Raw genomic sequence first — 19,763 nt, 5'->3', positions numbered from 1 at the left:
CTGAAAAATACAAAAATTAGCCAGGCATGGTGGTGAGCACCAGTAATTCCAGCTACTCGGGAGGCTGAGGTAGGAGAATAGCTTGAACCTGGGAGGTATAGGTTGAAGTGAGCCAAGATTGCGCCACTGCAGTCCAGCCTGGGCGACAAGATTAAAACTCTGTCTGAAAAAGAAAGAAAGAAATATACATATTACTATATTGCAAATTTGTTTTTTAGTAGTTGCATTACTTGTATGTCACTATAATTGGTTTCCTTTGTAAGCCCGCTGCATTTTACTTTATGCTTGTATAATTTTTTTTGTAAATTGACAATTTATCATCGTATAAATTTATAGGTTACAAAGTGATGTCATAAATTGTGGATGAGATGTGGAATAATTAAATCAAGCTAGTTAACATATCCAACACTTCAGATACACTTCTGTGATGAGAACATCAATTTTGAAATGTGTAATACTCCATTATTAAGTATATGCAACACACTGTACAATATAACCCAAAAAAGGCATAAAACATATTTTTCCTGTATAAGATTTTGTACCTTTCGACTATCATTAATTTTTTTTTTTTTTTCAGACGGTCTTACTCTGTCATCCAGGCTGGAGTGCCATGGCCCAGTCTCCGCTCACTGCAACCTCCACCTCCTGGGTTTAAGCGATTCTCCTGCCTCAGCACCCCCAGTAGCTGGGATTACAGGCATGTGACACCACACCTGGCTAATTTTTTTTTGTATTTTTAGTAGAGATGGGGTTTCGCCATGTTGTCCAAGCTGGCCTGGAACTCCTGACCTCAGATGATCTGCCCACCTTGGCCTCCCAAAGTGCTGGGATTATAGGTGTGAGTCACTGTGTGCCTGGCCTAAATTTTCTTTTTTTTTTTTCTTTTTTTTTCTTGAGACAGGGTTTCACTCTTGTTGCCCAGGCCGGAGTGCAATGGCGCAATATCGGCTCACTGCAACATCTACCTCCTGCGTTCAAGCGATTCTGCTGCCTAAGCCCCCCAGCAGCCGGGAACACAGGTATGCACCACCATGCACAGATAGTTTTTGCATTTTTAGTAGACATGGGGTTTCACCATGTTGGCCAACTGGTCTTGAACTCCTGACCTCAGAAGATCCACCTACCTACCTCGGCGTCCCAAAGCACCGGGACCACAGGCGTGAGCCACTGTGCCCGGCCTCGCCTAACATTTTTATGAGACAAAATATCAATTTCAAACCAGCATCAAAAAGTGAGCAGGCCAAGCACGGTGGCTCATACCTGCAATCCCAGCACCCTGGGAGGCCAAGGCATATTTTTCTGTGCTAAAAATATGTATTTGTCTCTACTAAAAATACAAAAAAACAAAAAAAAATTAGCTGGCCACTCAGGAGGCTGAGGCAGGACAATCGCCCAAACCTGCGAAGCAGAGGCTGCAGTGAGCTGAGACTGTGCCACTGCACTCCAGCCTGGGCAACAAGAGCAAAACTTCATCTCAAAAAAAAAAAAAAAAGCGGGGGTGAGCATATTTAACCATCCTCAGCTCATAATAGAGCAAATAGGTCAACAGAATAATAATTCACGCTCTTGCATGTGTAATGAACTGGCAATAAGAAAAAGTTCGTCGAAGAAAGGCAGAGGAACTGTCTTATAAGAATTAGAATCGAGGGGCTCCATAATCATCTGGCATTCATTCAATGTTGTATCTATGGTTAGAAATGTACATGATAGGAACTCCAGGAACCTTAGGGATTCTTCTTTTAAGGTCCCAGTCAACTGTGGCCACAATATAACACTTACGCTGAGTTACTCTCTGTACTAAGCAGTCATCTGCATAGGTTCCTTTGTGTGTACATGGTAATCCTTCAAATCTTGGATCCTTGGTGATTCTTAGAGTCACTTGATACTTCTGCTCCAATTTCTCAATTTCAGGCATTATATAATCAGTTATACAAGGAATACACTTGGCATACAGACAGTCCATCATGGACTGCACTAAGTCCAGTTCGGCTTTTATGGAAAAGTTGGCAAAGGTTGGTATCAATGAGGATGTGGTAAGGGGGACCCAGCTGTGTATTATATTGGAAAAATAAGCAGGTAGGGTATTGGGGAATTTCTCTTTCCTTTAACACACTGGGATCCTTCTTTTCTTTCTTTTTAGGTTTTAATCTATCCTTTTCTTTAAGCCTCTGATCTCCGAGACTAAGCATTCGCTTCATGGTCGCATATTTCCTGGTTTTCTCTTGCTTCCCCATGGTCATGCCACACTCCTGTGCTTGTATAATATTTGGAGAAGGGCTGTAGCCTTCCCCAAACTGTCAAAGGGGTCTATGATGGAGAAATGGTGAGAACCCCTGCTCTAGACTGTAAACTTTTCATGCGTTTATATTTGTCTTGTTTGCTACCATATCCCTAGCTTAACGCCTGACTGGTAATAAGGACCTTGGTCAGTGTGTTTTGAATGAATGACAAAAAGTAGTTTGAGGTTTAATTAGTTTGTCGATTAGCTGGATGCCTACTCTGAGAGTAACTTCAGAAGAGGTGCTTACCTTCTCTCATTCATTTATTTAACTAGTGTTTATAGATACCTACTGTGTGCCAGGAATCATTCTAGGCTCCTTAGAGCTTATCTTCTAGGAAGGCAGACAGTAACATGTCAATAAATATTGTAAAACCAGCCAGATAATTTCAGATGACTACAAGTGCTTTAGAGGAAATCCAGCAGGGTTATTTGATCATGAGCAAGACTGGAGTGGGCATGAGTGACAACATAGAAGGATGGATGGGGTTGGGGGGACAGCAGCTTGCCGGGGCCTTGCAACCTATGCTGGAGTTTGGATGTTATTCTGAGTGAGTGGAAGCTACTGAGGGCTTTGTGTGGGAGGGGGAGGCATTGCATTGTGTGATTTATGTTTTAAAGGATGATTGGCCATCATGTGGAGAAGACTGGATAAAAGGCTACTGTGGTGGTCCAGGCAAGAGATGGTGATGGTGTGCATTAGAGTATTAGCATAATAGTGAGAGGTGAAGCCACCTGGACTTCCTGGGTCGAGTGGGGACTTGGAGAACTTTTCTGTCTAGCTAAAGGTTTGTAAAGGCACCAATCAGCGCTCTGTAAAAACGCACCCATCAGCGCTCTGTGTCTAGCTAAAGGTTTGTGAACGCAGCAATCAGCACTTTGTAAAAACTGACCAATCAGCATTTTGTAAAATGGGCCAATCAGCACTCTGTATAATGGGCCAATCAGCAGAATATGGGTGGTGCCAATTTAGGGAATAAAAGCTGGCCACTGGAGCTGGGAGCGACAACCCGCGCACTTCTATGCTGGGAAGGTTTGTGTTTTTGCTCTTCACAATAAATCGTGCTACTGCTCACTGTTGGGGTCTGTACTACCTTTATGAGCTGTAACACTCACCACGAAGGTCTGTGGCTTCACTCCTGGTGTCAAGTGAGACCACCAACCCACTGGAAGGAAGAAACTCTGGACACATCTGAACATCTGAGGGAATAAACTCCAGACATACCATCTTTAAGAACTGTAACACTCACCGCCAGGGTCTGCAGCTTCATTCTTGAAGTCAGCAAGACCAGAAACCCACCGGAAGGAACCAATTTTGGACACGATAGCACCTGTTGGTCTCATTGGTGGTGATATTAAAGCATTCAGCACAGGGCCAGGGATCTAACCAGAACTCAGTAAACATTAATTCCCCTCCTTAATCCCATAACGCCTCTGACTGGGGCCTGGAGTCTGTTCCAGCAGTCAGCAAGTACATTTTTGTTTGTTTGTTTTGAGATGGAGTCTCGCTCTGTTGCCCAGGCTGGAGTGCAGTGGCACAATCTGGGCTCACTGCAGCCTCCCATCTCTGGGTTCAAGTGATTCTCTTGTCTCAGCCTCCCAAGAAGCTGGGTCTACAGGTGTGCCCCACCACACCTGGCTAATTTTTGTATTTTTAGTAGAGATGGGGTTTTATCATGTTGGCCAGGCTGGTCTTGAACTCCTGACCTCAGATGATCCGCCCACCTCAGCCTTTCAAAGTGCTGAGATTACAGGTGTGAGGCACTGCGCTCGGCCAGCAAATGTGTATTACTATTAAAAATAGATTATGTCTTGTAGGCCCCAAACCGTAGAGTAGCTTCTAACTCACAGTAAAAGCCCAAGACCTCATATGGTCTCATTCCCACTACCTTACTGACTTTATCTCTAGTTTGCCCCGTCTGGCTCTATTCCAGGTTTGAGGGCATTTCTGCTAGTTTTCTCTCCTACCTGCACTGCCTGTTTCCCTCTACCTGGAAAGGCCTTTCCCTGCATAGCCACGTGGTTTATCCCCTCACTTCCTGTAATTCTACTCAAATATTACCTTCTCAATGAGGCCCCTCCGTGTCTATTTTGTTTGATATTATAATTCTGCCATCCAAGCATTCCTTCTTCCCCTTTTCTGCTTTAGTTTTCTCAGTAGTATCACCTGACATGCTATAAAATTTACTTTGTGCGTGTGTGTGTGCACGTACGCTTGTGTAAGCTCCACAAGGGCAGGAATTGTCTGTTGCGTTTGCTGCTGTATCCCCAGAGCCTGGAGCAGTTGTGACTTAAAGTAAGCACTCAAATGTTTGTTAAGCGAGGGAGGGCTCACTCAGCACCTTGTATTATCCTATAAGGATCACCTTATCCCTACTTGCAAGGACTTGGACAACAGTGCTACAAGTAAGCATAGTGCCAAAGGAGGAAAAAAGGAGAGTGTCCAAAACAGACGACAGTGGAGATTTTAGATCAGCTTTTGGAGGTTCAAGCTGGGTCTTTAAAAACAAACAAGAGCTATGACTTGCTCTAAAGAATAGAAAATGTATAGGCCTGGTGAGGTGGCTCATGCCTGTAATCCCAGCACTTCAGGAGGCCAAAGTGGGCGGATCACGAGATCAGGAGATCCAGACCATCCTGGCTAACACTGTGAAACCCCATCTCTACTAAAAATACCAAAAATTAGCCGGGCGTGATGGCAGAAGCCTGTAGTCCCAGCTACTCGGGAGGCTGAGGCAGAAGAATGGCGTGAACCCAGGAGGCAGAGTTTGCAATGAACCGAGATCGTGCCACTGCACTCCAGCCTGGGCGACAGAGCGAGACTCAGTCTAAAAAAAGAAAAAAGAATAGAAAATGTATGGAGGGAAATCAGGCAAGCAAAACAAAATGTGGGAATAAAAAGCAACACAATATGCCCGTGAATGAAAGACACCATGACACAAGTAGAGCACAGCATGGTGTAGCCTAGCAACTTACACAAAACCCACTTGAGTGATATGCTTGACTTTAGGCTTGATATAAATCGGTACGTGTAACATAAGGATAGAAAAGCAAGTTCAGGCATGCCTAGATTGCATGAATGAGAGCACAATAGTATGATTTTAACTTCACAGTCATCAGGGCTGCCGCTTACTGTCTGACATTGGATAAGTAACTTAACCTCTCTGAGCCTTGGGTTTCTCATCTGCCACATGAAGATAACAATATAAGCTTCATAGGATTGTTATGAAGAGGAATTAAATAGTCTTAACTGTTTTGCCACGCTCTACCTGGTACCTCTTACCCCCACAACTAGACTATTCTCTACGTAGTTACCAGAGGGATATATTTTCACTTAAAGAATAATGAAATATATGACCAATGCTTTCTTTTGCCTCCTTTTTTTTTTTTTTTTTTTGAGACAAAGTATTGCTCTGTCTCCCGGGCTGGAGTGCAGTGGTGCAATCTCGGCTCACTATAACCTCTGCCCCCTGGGTTTAAGCGATTCTCCTATCTCAGCGTCCCAAGTAGCTGGGATTACAGGCATGTGCCAGCACGCCTGGCTAATTTTTGTATTTTTAGTAGAAACAGGGTTTCACCATGTTGTCCAGGCTGGTTTGGAACTCCTGAACTCAGGTAATCCACCCACCTCGGCCTCCTGAAGTGGTGGGATTACAGGCCTGAGCCACCGCACCCAGCGTCTTTTGCTGCCTTTTAAAATGTTTTTATTGTGGTAAAGTATACATAACTTAAATTTTACTTTTTAAATTTTTTTAAATATATAGTTAGGTAGCTTTAAATACATTCATCTTGTTATCCAACTATCACCACCACCTATCTCCAGAATCCATCAGCCAGAAGGATTTTTAGGGTTTTGTTTGTTTGTTTGTTTTGAGACAGAATCTCGCTTTGTCACCCAGGCTGGAGTGCTGTGGCATGACCACCACTTACTGCTTGGCCTCCCGAGTAGCTAGAACTACAGGCATGCATCATCACACACGGCAAATTTTTTTATTTCTTTTTTTTTTTTTTTTTTTTTTTTTTTTTAGTAGAGATGGGGCCTCATTATGTTGCCCAGGCTAGAGGGATTTTATTTATTTATTTATTTATTTATTTATTTAATTTATTTGAGACAGAGTCTCACTCTGTTGCCCAGGCTGGAGTGCAATGGCGCGATCTTGGCTCACTGCAACCTCCACCTCCCGGGTAGGCTAGAGGGATTTTTAAAACGTAAATTACTGCCTCAAGTCACTCCTCTGCCCAAATGGCTCCTCATTATAAAAACTAGTGGCCTTACAGGGCTTCATGTCCTCTCCCCACTCCTGCCTCACCTTCTACGCTCACCGTTGGCCATGCCACAGCAGCTGCACAGATGTCTTTTAATGTTCCTTGAACACTGCTAATATACACCCACCTCATTGCCTTTGCAGTTGTTATTTCTTCTGCCTAGAAAGTTCTTCCCCTGGAAATCCAAAAAGATGACTCCTTCTAGCCAAATGTCACTTCCAGAGAAGCCATCCTTGACCACCCATCCAGAACAGCCTCCCCTCTGCACCCTCTGTCCCCTGACCCAGCATTATGCTAGATGTCTGCAGGTTTAGTAGTTGACTGTCTGACTCTCCACCGTAAGGTAAACTCCATCAAGGCAGAGACCTGGTCTGTTTACTCCCTGCCGAGTTCCCAGCTTCTAGAATATTGCCCAACACATTCGAAGTGCTCAGTAAATATTTGTGAAAAAATTAAGTAGGTAAAGTGGCTGGTCGAGAAATTGTCCTTCAGAAGCTGTCCCTCCTGCCTTTTCCTGGGAGCCTGCAGAATAGCATGTTCTTGACCTTCCACTCTGCTCCACGAAGCTTAGCCCATACCTGGGGTCAGTTGTGGGAAGCGTATCTTAAGGAAGACCCTGTGGTATAACTGAAGATCAGTAGCCACGGGTGGCGATTGACCTTGATGCGTGAACTTCTGTGAAAAGTAGGCTCTTGAGCCTGGAGAAGATCCCAATTGGGAATCACAGGATGGCTCTCTTCAAATAGTTTAAGAGCTGTTGTGTGGAAATAAATTCTTGTTCTGTGTGGCCAGAGATGGCAAATCCAGTGGTAGAATTTTATTTATTTATTTTTTAAGACACAGGGTCTTGCTCTATTGCCCAGGCTGCAGTGCAGAAGCAGGATCATAGCTCACTATAACCTCAAACTCCTGGCCTCAAGGGATCCTCTCACTTTGGCCTCCCAAAGCCCTGGGATTACAGGCATGAGTCACCATGCCTGGCCAGTGATAGAATTTGCTAACAGTAATTGGCAGAGTGGAGTGGGTTGCCATGGAGTGATCAGGTTGGATCAGAGTTTATCAGACTGAGTGTGTAGGCATGATCTCAGGGGCTTTGCATCCTCTTACAAGCATATTCTGGATCATCTGGAGGAGCCCCTGAGATTATGTTTAATCCTCTTTTGGTGCCAGGTTGTCTTTTATTGTCATAGACTAATGAGAAAAAGAAAAGAAGGAGTGGGATTTAATATATACACGATGCATTGAAGACCAGGGAAAGCCAGATGACCGCCAGGCACTCTATAGAGTCAGAAAGATTGCAGAATGAATAGAAAAAAATAGAAAAGTATACATAAACAGACCTCAAAAGAACCCATGAGGGGCTGGACATGGCGGCTCACACCTGTAATCCCAGCACTTTGGGAAGCCAATGTGGGAGGGATCTCTTGAGCCCAGGAGTTTGAGACCAGCCTGGGCAACATAGGGAGATCGCATCTCTATAAAAAATTTAAAAGGTAGCCAGGCATGGTGGACTACTACACGCCTGTGGTCCCAGCTACTTGGAAAGCTGAGGTGTGAGGATCACTTGAGCCTCAGAGGTCAATGTTGCAGTGAACTGTGATCACGACACTGCACTCCAGCCTGGACGACACAGCAAGACCCTGTCTCAAAAGAAAAAAAAAAAAAAGAAGAACCTGCTAGGCCCTAGGCCCTTGTGTCATATAGGGTGATTTTTTTGTTTCAGCAAATCAACATCGTCTTTCACATTAAATTAACATTGCTAATTTCAATTGCATTGGTTTTGTGGTCCTGTTTGTATTTAGTTTGTAGATGTGTTGATTGCAAAACAGGCCCTATAGTTGTCTGAGAATTATAACCATAAGGAGTTAATACCTAGTTTTATGATTGTAGTATTAGTCATGGTATAATAAAAGTAATTTAGGTCAACCTAATTTGGAAAAACACTGAGTCATGCCTAAAGATCTTTTACTTCCTCTAGCCCCAAGTGTTTGTGATTATGCAAATCGTGTGTAGCAGTTGTATGGCTATTACTGCAATATTGTTTGCGATATAGAAATCAAAATCTTTCACAGATTTAGCTTGTTTTAGCACAATCTAGGTTCTCTTTGCAAGGACCTGCAGCCTCCGTTTTGGGAACTTGAACCCAATTCTGTTACCCAGCAATCTGAGAGATTGCTAACTAAACTTTATTCTAAGTTTAACACAGTCGGTTGCGTTCTTGTTAACCTCAGAGAGGCCTCTTTTTCCTGAAAGTTAACTGGTCCCATTATTTGAAAGGAAATTTTAAAAATCTGAACACCTACAGGATTCGGATTCTATTAAAAAGCAAAAGTATACTTTGGGAATGGAGGGGTAGGGAAAGACAGAGAAACTAAAAATAATCTTCCCGTATAACAGCTTAAAGTGGATTTAACCTAATTATTGCCTCACTTGTTTTCCTTTTGCAGATATTTTTCCCACTTTTATATCATCTCAGTGCTGTGGAATGGCTTCCTGCTTTGGTGCCTTTCTCAATCTCTGTTCCTGGGAGCACCTTTTCCAAGCTGGCTTCATGGTTTGCTCAGAATTCTCGGGGCGGCACAGTTCCAGGGTAAGCACTCCCCCGGCTTATGACAACACTGCATCCTATTCCTGTCGTTCCTGTCCGCAAGGGAGCGGTTTTTGGCATTTTGTCTCCTCTCTCAGGCGCCTCCTCAGAAGGGCCTGGGAAGTGGAGGATGAGGGCAAAAAAGAGCTTTGCACGGTTCATTGCTGGATGGCCAAAGGGATGTCCCTAAGCCCTTCCCTGAGAAGGAGACAGAGCCAAGAGTTAGCACTTCTGACTTCCCAGCAAGTGCTGTGCTGTGTACAGAACTGGCTGTCCTCCCTCTGGTATTTTTAGTACTGTTGATAAATGTATAAAGAAGTCTTTACACAAAAGGGGGAAAGCTTTTAGGATCCATCGGTTTTGTCTGGAAACAGTTATCATTTATACTGTTCCAACCAAAATCATGACTTAGAACTCCAGAAATGTGATTTAAAAATTACTTTTTCATTCGTACCTGTAATCCCAGTACTTTGGGAGGCCAAGACGGGTGGATCACTTGAGATCAGGAGTTCAAGACCAGCCTGGCCAATGGGGTGAAACCCTGACTCTACTAAAAATACAAAAATTAGCTGGGTGTGGTGGCAGGCGCTTATTGTAATCCCAGCTACTCGGGAGGCTGAGGCAAGAGAATTGCTTGAACCTGGGAGGTGGAAGTTGCCATGAGCTGAGACTGAACTACTGCACTCCAGGCCTGGGCAACAGAGGGAGACTTCATCTCAAATAAATAAATAAATGAATGAATAAAATAAATAAAAATTACTTTTTGAAAAACATGGAAAAAAATGTTATGCTGCAAGGCTTTGGTAGTATAATAAAACTGACTAAACAGTTGTTGAACAGACGATTACAAAATAACCTTTAAATTTGCCATCCTCAGCATCAGGATGAAGAATATGTAAAACAGTTTTTTGTTTTTTGAGACGGAGTTTCACTCACGTTGCCCAGGCTGGAATGCAATGGCACGATCTCGGCTCACTGCAACCTCTGCCTCCCAGGTTCAAGCGATTCTCCTGTCTCAGCCTCCTGAGTAGCTGGGATTACAGGCATGCCTAGCTAATTTTGTATTTTTGGTAGAGAGATGGGGTTTCTCCATGTTGGTCAGGCTGGTCTCAAATTCCCAACCTCAGGTGATCCGCCTGCCTGGGCCTCCCAAAGTGCTGGGATTACAGGCGTGAGCCACTGCGCCCAGCCAGCACAGTTTTTAAAATAACGAACTGGGCCGGGCACAGTAGCTCACGCCTGTAATCCCAGCACTTTGGGAGGCCGAGGCGGGCGGATCACGAGGTCAAGAGATCGAGACCATCCTGACAGGGTGAAACCCCGTCTCTACTAGAAATATAAAAATTAGCCAGGCGTGGTGGCGAGCGCCTGTAGTCCCAGCTACTCGGGAGGCTGAGCCAGGAGAATGGTGTGAACCCGGGAGGCAGAGCTTGCAGTAAGCCGAGCTTGCCCCACTGCACTCCAGCCTGGGCAACAGAGTGAGACTCCGTCTCAAAAAAAATAACAATAAAAATAAAGAATTGAAGGTGAAAACTATGAAATGTCCTCAATTAAGGTCAGGCAGAGTGTGAGGGGCAGAATTAGAAACAAATTGTTCTGGTTTTATCTCTGTCCTTTGTTCCAGTGGCCAAACCACTGGCACCCTAGAAACTGTCCTTTTCTGTATAACCAGAGAAACTGGTTGCAAGAGATGACAATTAGAAGAGCAAACCCCAGCTGGGTGTGGTGGCTTATGTCTGTTATCCCAGCACTTTGGGAGGCCAAGGTGGGCAGATCACTTGAGGTCAAGAGTTCAAGACCACCCTAGCCAACATGGTGAAATTCCATTTCTACTAAAAATACAAAACTTAGTTGGGTGTGCTGGCGCATGCCTGTAACCCCAGCTACTCGGTAGCCTGAGGTGAGAGAATCGCTTGAACCCAAGAGACAGAGGTTGCAGCGAGCCAAGATTGCGCCATTGCACTCTAGACTAAGAGGACAGAGTGAGACTCCATCTCAAAAAAAAAAAAAAGAACAAACCCTGCTGGGCACAGTAGACAGTGACTCATGCCTGTAATCTCAGCACTTTGGGAGGCTGAAGCAGGTGTATCACTTGAGGTCAGGAGTTCGAGACCAGCCTGGCCAACATGGTGAAACCCTGTCTCTACTAAAAATACAAAAGATTAGCTGGGCATGGTGGCACGTGCCTGTAATCCCAGTTACTCAGGAGGCTGAGGCAGGAGAATGGCTTGAACCCAAGAGGCAAAGGTTGCAGTGAGCTGAGATCATGTCACTCCACTCCAGCCTGGGTGACAGAGCAAGACTCCATCTCAAAAAAAAGAGCAAACCCGTGTACATCCTCTTTGGGAGGGCAGGATACATCAGTGGATCTCACTCCACTCATTAAAACTTCATCTCTTCATTTGTTTACTGTGGGACTGACTGGGGTGGTTTCGTATTTGGAGGGTTGGTTGTGAGGATATGAGGAATTCTATTTGTTTGCTTTAACTTGTTCCTAAGGAGTTAAAACTAAGTTTTAGTTCATTTAAAATACAAAAACAGTCAAAGCTAATCTGTGCTGATAGAGGTCAGGATAGGGGTTGTTCCCCATGGTAAGTTTGGGGGAGGGGTAGTGCCTGGAAGGGAACACTAGGGGGTGCTGGTCGTGTTCTGTTTCTTTTTCTTTTTTTTTTCTTTGAGAGGGAGTCTGGCTCGCGCTGTAGCCCAGGCTGGAGTGCAGTGGCCGGATCTCAGCTCGCTGCAAGCTCCGCCTCCTGGGTTTACGCCATTCTCCTGCCTCAGCCTCCCGAGTAGCTGGGACTACAGGCGCCCGCCACCTCGCCCGGCTAGTTTTTCGTATTTTTAGTAGAGACGGGATTTCACCGTGTTAGCCAGGATGGTCTCGATCTCCTGACCTCGTGATCCGCCCGTCTCGGCCTCCCAAAGTGCTGGGATTACAGGCTTGAGCCACCGCGCCCGGCCCTTTTTTTTTTTTTTTTTTTTTTTTTTTTTTAGTATGGAGTCTGGCTCTGTTGCCCAGGCGGAGTGCAGTGGCCTGATCTCAACTCACTGTAACCTCCCTCTCCCGGGTTCAAGTAATTCTCCTGCCTCAGCCTCCTGAGTAGCTGGGACTACAGGCATGTGCCACCATGCCTGGCTAATTTTTGTATTTTCAGTAGAGACGGGGTTTCACTATGTTGGCCAGGCTGGTCTCGAACTCCTGACCTCGTGATCCACCCACCTTGGCCTCCCAAAGTGCTGGGATTACAGGCATGAGCCACTGCACCCAGCCTGTTTCTTTTGTTTGTTTCATTTTTTTCTTTTTCTTTTTTTTTTTTTTTAAGAGAGAGGGTCTCGCTGTGTTGTCCAGGCTGGAGTGCCATGGCATGATCATAGCTCACCACGGCCTTTAACTGCTGGGCTCAAGCGATCCTCCCTCCTCTGCCTCTTGAGTAGTTGGGACTACAGGTGCATGCCATCGTGCCCAGCTAATTTTTTTAAATGTTTTTAGAGATGGGGGACCTGCTGTGTTGCCCAGGCTGGTCTCAAACTCCTGGTCTCAAGCACTCTCCTCCAACCTCAGCTCCCTAAAGTGTTCTGTTTCTGGATCTGAGTGCTGTTATATGGGTGGGATTGGTTGGCTTAATTTGTAAAAGTTAATTAAGTTGCATCTTTATGGTGTTGTGCATGCGTGTGTGTGTGTGTGTGTATATGAGACTTTTTTTTTTAAATGGAGATACAGTCTCACTCTGTCTCCCAGGCTGGAGTGCAGTGGCCCGATCTTGGCTCACTGTAGCCGCCACCTCCTGGGTTCAAGCAATTCTCCTACCTCAGCCTCCCGAGTAGCTTGCTGCCATGCCTGGCTAATTTTTTGTATTTTTAGTAGAGATGAGGTTTCACTCCTGAGCTCAGGCAGTCTACCCGCCTCGGCCTCACAAAGTGCTAAGATTACAGGCATGAGCCACCGCGCCCAGCTGTGACTTATTTTTTTTTTTAAGTGACAGGGCGTGGTATCTCACACCTAAAATTCCAGCACTTTGGGAGGCTGAGGCTGGAGGATGGCTTGAGGCCGGGAGTTCGAGACCAGCCTGGGCAACATAGGGAGACCCTGTCTCTACAAAAAAAAAAAATTTTTTTTAATTAGTCAGGCGTGGTGGCACATGACTGTAGTCCTAGCTACTCAGGAGGCTGAGACAGGATCACTTGAGCTCAGGAGTTCAAAGCTGCAGTGAGGCCTGACTATGCCACTGCACTCCAGCCTAGGTGACAGAGCAAGACCCTGTCTCAAAAATAAAATAAAGAAGTTGACACATAAAATTAACCAAAAAACAAAAAATAAAAAGAGAAAAACTAAGTGTGTGCTTTTTAAAGCCAGCTTTTCTTCAGATTTTTTGGTGGGCAGGTCGTGAAAGACAGGTGGGGAAGTAGATCTTGGGCTCACCATCCCTCTAAAAGTATAATTTCTTGTTTTTAATGTGGAAAAAAAATGCATAACTCTGTTTCTGTTCCTGTTCCCATCTCCGCCTCTGTGGTGCCTGAGATGCTGGGAATCCCATGGCTGGGGCCACTCAGAGGCCACTGGGAACTCTTCCAGACAGTTTGCATCTGGCTGTTAGTGCCAGGGACCAGAGACCCACAGACCTCTTCACAGACCTCCTGACCACGATGTCCCATGAAGCCTGGAAGGCTGTCAAACAATGAAGCAGAGTCGAGGGATGGGTGTTTGGGCCAGCCCTGTCACTAGATTACTGTATAACTGTGTAATCTGAGTGAAGTCAAATTCCTTGACTTCATTTGGCCCATTTCTTCCTTACTACCAAAAAGGAAGATGTTAGACGGAATTTCATACTCTACTTAACAGTAGGGAAAAACAAAACTTTGGATTAATCCCGGAAGAGAAATGCTGACCCTGTCGCCTTCTGAATTGTAGGAGGGGAGCTGGCGCTGTCTGCATTCTTAGTGCTAGTATTTCTGTGGCTGCACAGCATACGAAGACTCTTCGAGTGCCTCTACGTCAGTGTCTTCTCCAATGTCATGATTCACGTCGTACAGTACTGTTTTGGACTTGTCTACTATGTCCTTGTTGGCCTAACTGTGCTAAGCCAAGTGCCAATGGATGGCAGGAATGGTGAGTGGGTCCAGCCCTGCCAGGAGCTCCTTCCCACCCCAGGGTATATGAGGTGCTCTCAGGGTTTGTGCTCTGCTAAGCATTGTAAGACATGCAAAAGAAAGAGACAGGCCCAGTGCATTTTGCAGAGTTTTGAGGAGGTGAGCCTCAAATCGATTTTAAAAGGCCGGGCATGGTGGCTCACACCTGTAATCCCACCACTTTGGGAGGCCGAGGCAGGTGGATCACTTGAGGCCAGGAGTTCGAGACTAGCCTGGCCAACATGGTGAAACTCTGTCTCTACTAAAAATTAAAAAAAAGTTAGCCAGGCGTGGTGGCACACGCCTGTAGTCCCAGCTACTGGGGAGGCTGAGGCAGGAGAATTGCTTGAAACCGGGAGGTGGAGGTTGCAGTGAGCCAAGATGGCACCACTGCACTTCAGCCTGGGCAACAGAGCGAGTCTCCATCTCAAAAAAGAAAAGAAAATGAGGGAAGGGAGTGGTGCTTGCATGGAGTTGGGATTTGCAGAGGGGGTGGGGAGCCGTTTTGTTGCCACTTAGTTCTTGTGATTGTTCCCATCACAACAGAGCTTTTCTTCAAGTGATGCTGCCTGAGGGGAGAGGACAAAGAGTACTGTGGTAGTGAAAATTGTGTTTTAGTCTCTAAGCTCTCACTAGCCAGGAAGAGGGAAGCCAAACCATGACCTTGTTTAGGAGAAGGAAATGAAACGGATTTTTTGTTTTATGGGGGGAGGAGGGGACGTTATCTAACACATATGACTACCATTTTTGTAAAAACAATGCATGATTATAAAGAAATCAAGTCACTTGGGGTGATGGAAATGAGTTTATAGTGCTGAGGTTAACCTGACCTTGCAGCCCTAGTATCTGTCAGTCTAGACCCTATAGGTCTGTAATGACCATTGTCTCTAAACCCAGGGCTCCATGTTTCCAGCTGCCCTATCCATCCTCGTAAACTCTAGTGATTTCCAACAATCTGTGAGTGAGCTTCCTCCTCAGGTTAGATTTTGGTACGAGTGCCCCATGAAAGTCTTCTCTCTTTTGCTGTAGCTCAACCTAAGGCCTCTGACTAGAGGAGTGATTTTAAAGGAGGATTTATTGACGATCTTTCTCAATTCATGAATTATTCATTGGCTCCAGCCACTTAGCTAGCATCTCTCTGTCTGATTCCTCTGAACTTATTCCTCCCTGGCATGTCTGTGGTGGCATTCTGCCAGCCAGTACAATGGAAGGGGCTGTCATTCCTGGTGGGCAGTGCTGGTTCTCCCCCTAAAGGAACTTTGCAGAGCGCTTGGTGGCTGCTAGCTTTCAGTGTGTTCATGTCTGTTGGCATTACCTGCCTCTCCCAGAGTTTCCTCTACTGGCTGCATCTCAACTTCTGTCTTCCCTCCTGCATAGACAGTCAAGGAAGAGGAGCCCATAAAAATAACTTTCCAAGCACTCCTTTCTGAAGCTGTTTTCTGTTTCACCTCGTGTCCTTCAAGGGTCATCTGGGATCATTTGGGACAATATGGGGAAAGTTGGTTTCAGTAATTCATTGAGAGAAAACACATTGGGGCATTTGCCAACCAAAGGGTGTGATAGAAATAACATGGGCTCCAGAGTCTCATGGGCCTGCATTTGGCTCATTGAGCTTCTCTGAGCCTCAGAGCCTTCATTAGTAATTACTGACACATACTGATTTCACAGGGTTCTTCTTAAAGTGAAAAGAAGACTCTGCAAACTAGGATGTAACTCTATAAGGACTGGGATCTTGCCTGACTTATTTCCTGCTTTATCCTTTGTACCTGCAGCAGGGCCAGGCTTAGTAGGCACTCCTTAAGTAACTAGTGAATAAACAAATAATTAAATACTGAGTAGAACTAAGGAAATGTGACCCTTCCATCTGCCTCCCTTTTCCTGCATTATAATTCTGGTGTTACCCTTAACAAATCCTTTTTCCCATAGGTAAATTCTCTGCATTTAGAGTAAAGGACTTGTTAGTGATTTGAAATTCCAGACACTCTAACTTTTCATCCTGTTGACTTGCTCTTGAAGCCTATCAGATTTAAAACTGTATTTTTAATATTTTGCTTATTTCATTTTTGTAGAGACAGGTTCTCCCTATGTTGGCAGGCTGGTCTCAAACCCCTCAAGTGATCCTCCTGCCTTGGTCCCCCAAAGTGCCAGGATTGCAGGTGTGAACCGCTGTACCCAGTCTGTTTTGAACTTATAAAAATATAACCTAGTAGTTAAATGCCTAAACTTGTAAACACTAAAAGACTATAGTAGATTGATTATATAAAACAAGCTTTTAAAAAATAAACTGACACAGGTAGACCAGTGGATTTTCATCAGTCCTTAACTGATTCCTGCTTCGAGGTGGCCATGTGGAATTGCATGATCCTTGGTTCTCTTACTTGAATCAGCTTTTCAGGGTTCCCCCTTGGCTCCAGAGCCTCAGGCTCTTGCCCATTATCAGTGGACACATTTGTTTCTTCAGTCAAGCCTCAGACTAGGCTGTTTCCTGCTGCTCAGAGGGAAGTCTCTGTTTGCTTTTCTGAAGCCAGTGGTTTGCTCCACAGGTCATCAGGTGGTCTGTGTTTTTCCCTTCTTCCTAGCAGCCAGTGAAGAAAGTGGAAGATGATGCTTTGAGTGTTTCCACTTCTGAAACTCAGTCTCTCGACTGTGTTCTCTCTCATCCAGACCTGGATGGCATCGAGTTGTTCATCTTGTAGTTTACTGTCCCCCTCTTTTGAGAAAGCCCCCTGGTAGCCTTTCCACTGGTGATTTCCTTCATTGGCCTGAGCTAGTCGAGTCAGCATTCTGCTTTCACGCTCTCCCTAGCAGGATGGTATCTCAGAGAGAGATTTCCTTAGAAAGTGTTTTTCTTCACTGTAAAACATAAGAAGACTGGCCGGGCGCGGTGGCTCAAGCCTGTAATCCCAGCACTTTGGGAGGCCGAGACGGGTGGATCACGAGGTCAGGAGATCGAGACCATCCTGGCTAACACGGTGAAACCCCATCTCTACTAAAAAATACAAAAATCTAGCCGGGCGAGGTGGCGGGCGCCTGTAGTCCCAGCTACTCGGGAGGCTGAGGCAGGAGAATGGCGTAAACCTGGGAGGCGGAGCTTGCAGTGAGCTGAGATCTGGCCACTGCACTCCAGCCTGGGCGACAGAGCAAGACTCCGCCTCAAAAAAACAAAACAAAAACAAAACCAAAAAAAAAACATAAGAAGACTTAAAACTGGACTTAGCAAGGTAAACACAAAAGAGTCTTACCATGCGAAAGTAGATCACAGTAGGGGAGCTGAACTTTGTGCTTGAACCATTTAGAGAAGAAGCAAGAGAATGTGTCTGTATGGAATTCTCTGCCAGGGGGACTGAAGCTGCCCGTAACTGATGAACATATCTCCTTTGTCCAGAGAGACAGAGCTCTGCCTTCTGTACTGGGAAATTACATCAGGAAATTCCATCGGGATATTGAGGAACAGGTTCCCCTCTTTGTACTTGGGAAATTACATTAGGATATTGAGGAACAGAATAAGTGGATAATTGTGTTTCTGCTGACTAAATGATTTGTTTAATTCCCTGAGCCTGTGAAATTGTTTAGTGTTGGCTAACAATTCTTATTCCTATAGCCTACGTAACAGGGAAAAATGTACTGATGCAAGCACGGTGGTTCCATATTCTCGGGATGATGATGTTCATCTGGTCATCTGCCCATCAGTATAAGTGCCATGTTATTCTCGGCAATCTCAGGAAAAATAAAGCAGGTGAGACCTCTTTTAAAGCCTCCGCATATGGATTTTAACCCTCAGAAGTTAGTTCTCCATGGGCCTGCATACTTTTCCTTCCTGCCCTAGTTAGTCGACTATATCAAATATTTATTTTTGGCAAGACACTTCTCTGGGCCTCGATCTTCCTATCTGTGAAAATGAGAGCCTTACATTGAAAGACCCCTCTGGACCCAAGTAGCCCTGACATTCTGTGATTCTACATTTTGTGTCTCATCAGCATGTGAGAACTAGTGTTACCATGAGTTAGTACCAGCCACAGCATAAAAACTTGACCTTTAAGTTAGTTTGTGTTGACTTATCACAGGTACAGTTTCCATTAGGTTTTTTGAAATACTAGAAATTGAATAGGCCAGGCACAGTGGCTCACGCCTGTAATCCCAGCACTTTGGGAAGCCAAGGTAGGCGGATCACTTGAGGTCAGGAGTTCAAGATCAGCCGGGCCAACATGGTGAAACCCCGTCTCTACTAAAAATACAAAAATTAGCTGGGTGTAGTGGTGTGGGCACCTGTAGTCCCAGCTACTTGGGAGGCTGAGGCACTAGAATCACTTGAACCTGGGAGGCAGAAGTTGCAGTGAGCCGAGATCGTGCCACTGCACTCCAGCTGGGGTGACAGAGCTAGACTCTGTCTCAAAAAAAAAAAAAATTGAATAGTTTTATTTATTTTATTTTAATAAAATGTGCCCCAATTACAGGCGTGAGCCACTGTGCCTGGCCTATTATTTATTTTATTTTATTTTATTTATTTATTTTGAGACAGACTCTCACTCTGTCACCCAGGCTGGAGTGCAGTGGCGCCACCTCAGCTCACTGCAACCTCCGCCTCCTGAGTTCAAGCGATTCTCATGCCTCAGCCTCCCAAGTAGCTGGGATTACAGGCATGTGCCACCACACCTGGCTAATTTTTATATTTTTAGTAGAGATGGGGTTTCATCATGTTGGCCAGGCTGGTTTCGAACTCCTGACCTCAGGTGACCCACCCACCTCAGTCTCCCGAAGTGCTAGGATTACAAGCATGAGCCACCGCGTCCGGCCAAAAAATTGAATAGTTTTAATATTTATCAAGTACTTACTTTGTCCCAGGCTCTGTTCTGAGTGCTTTACATACAGCTTCATAATGCCGACATGAGATGACAGACCAGTCTTCATTTTACAGAGGAGGAAACTAAGGCACAAAGAGGTTAAGCAATTTATCTAAAGTTACACAGCTAGTAAGTGGGAGAGCCAGGATTTAAACTTGTGCAGTCTGACTCTGGAGTAGTCTGAGCTCTTAAGTAGTAGCTTGGAGGATTGCTGGAGTAACTGGCTTTTCTCTTGTGCTTATTGACAGTTGACAATTTAACCTAAGCAGATGACTCTTCAATATGTAATAGACTGACAGAAGTGTGACAGGATGGTGGTTTACACACATCTATGATACTCTTCTAAATAAGAGTTTCTGGGCTGGGCAGGTTGGCTCACACTGGTAATCCCAGCACTTTGGGAGGCTGAGGTGGGAGGATCACTTGAGTCCAGCGGTTTGAGACCAACCTGGGCAACATAGGCAGACCCTGTCTTTACAAAAAAGTCAAAAAATGAGCCAGGCATGGTAGTGCGTACCTGTGGTTCTAGCCACTGGGGAGTTTGAGATGGGAGGATTGCCTGGGCCTGGAAGGATGAGACTACAGTGAGCCATGACTGCACCACTGCACTCCAGCCTGGACAACAGAGCAAGACTGTGTCTCAAAAAAATAAAAACAGTTTCTG

General features: G+C 45.2%; 1 protein-coding gene and 1 pseudogene across 12 annotated transcripts in view; one reads left to right on the top strand and one right to left on the bottom strand.

Annotated features, from left to right (window-relative positions):
- The window catches only part of SRD5A3 (steroid 5 alpha-reductase 3), a 41,994-nt gene that overhangs the window by 3,952 nt on the left and 18,279 nt on the right, over nt 1-19,763 (top strand). For 3 of the 12 annotated variants that reach the window (XM_078001506.1, XM_078001502.1, XM_078001500.1), the window contains exons 2-6: nt 578-697; nt 902-1,019; nt 8,992-9,134; nt 14,041-14,238; nt 17,860-17,994. In XM_078001506.1, the coding sequence (XP_077857632.1) occupies nt 578-697; nt 902-1,019; nt 8,992-9,134; nt 14,041-14,238; nt 17,860-17,994 (714 nt within the window). 12 annotated transcript variants of the gene reach the window in all.
- Nucleotides 1,499-2,237, bottom strand: LOC106998395 (rRNA-processing protein FCF1 homolog pseudogene; annotated as a pseudogene).

The sequence above is a fragment of the Macaca mulatta genome, chromosome 5, assembly GCF_049350105.2.
Source record: "Macaca mulatta isolate MMU2019108-1 chromosome 5, T2T-MMU8v2.0, whole genome shotgun sequence".
Classification (NCBI taxonomy): Eukaryota; Metazoa; Chordata; class Mammalia; order Primates; family Cercopithecidae; genus Macaca; species Macaca mulatta.
The sequence above is the reverse complement of the archived record's forward strand: the minus strand, read 5'-3'. Positions and strand labels throughout refer to the sequence as shown.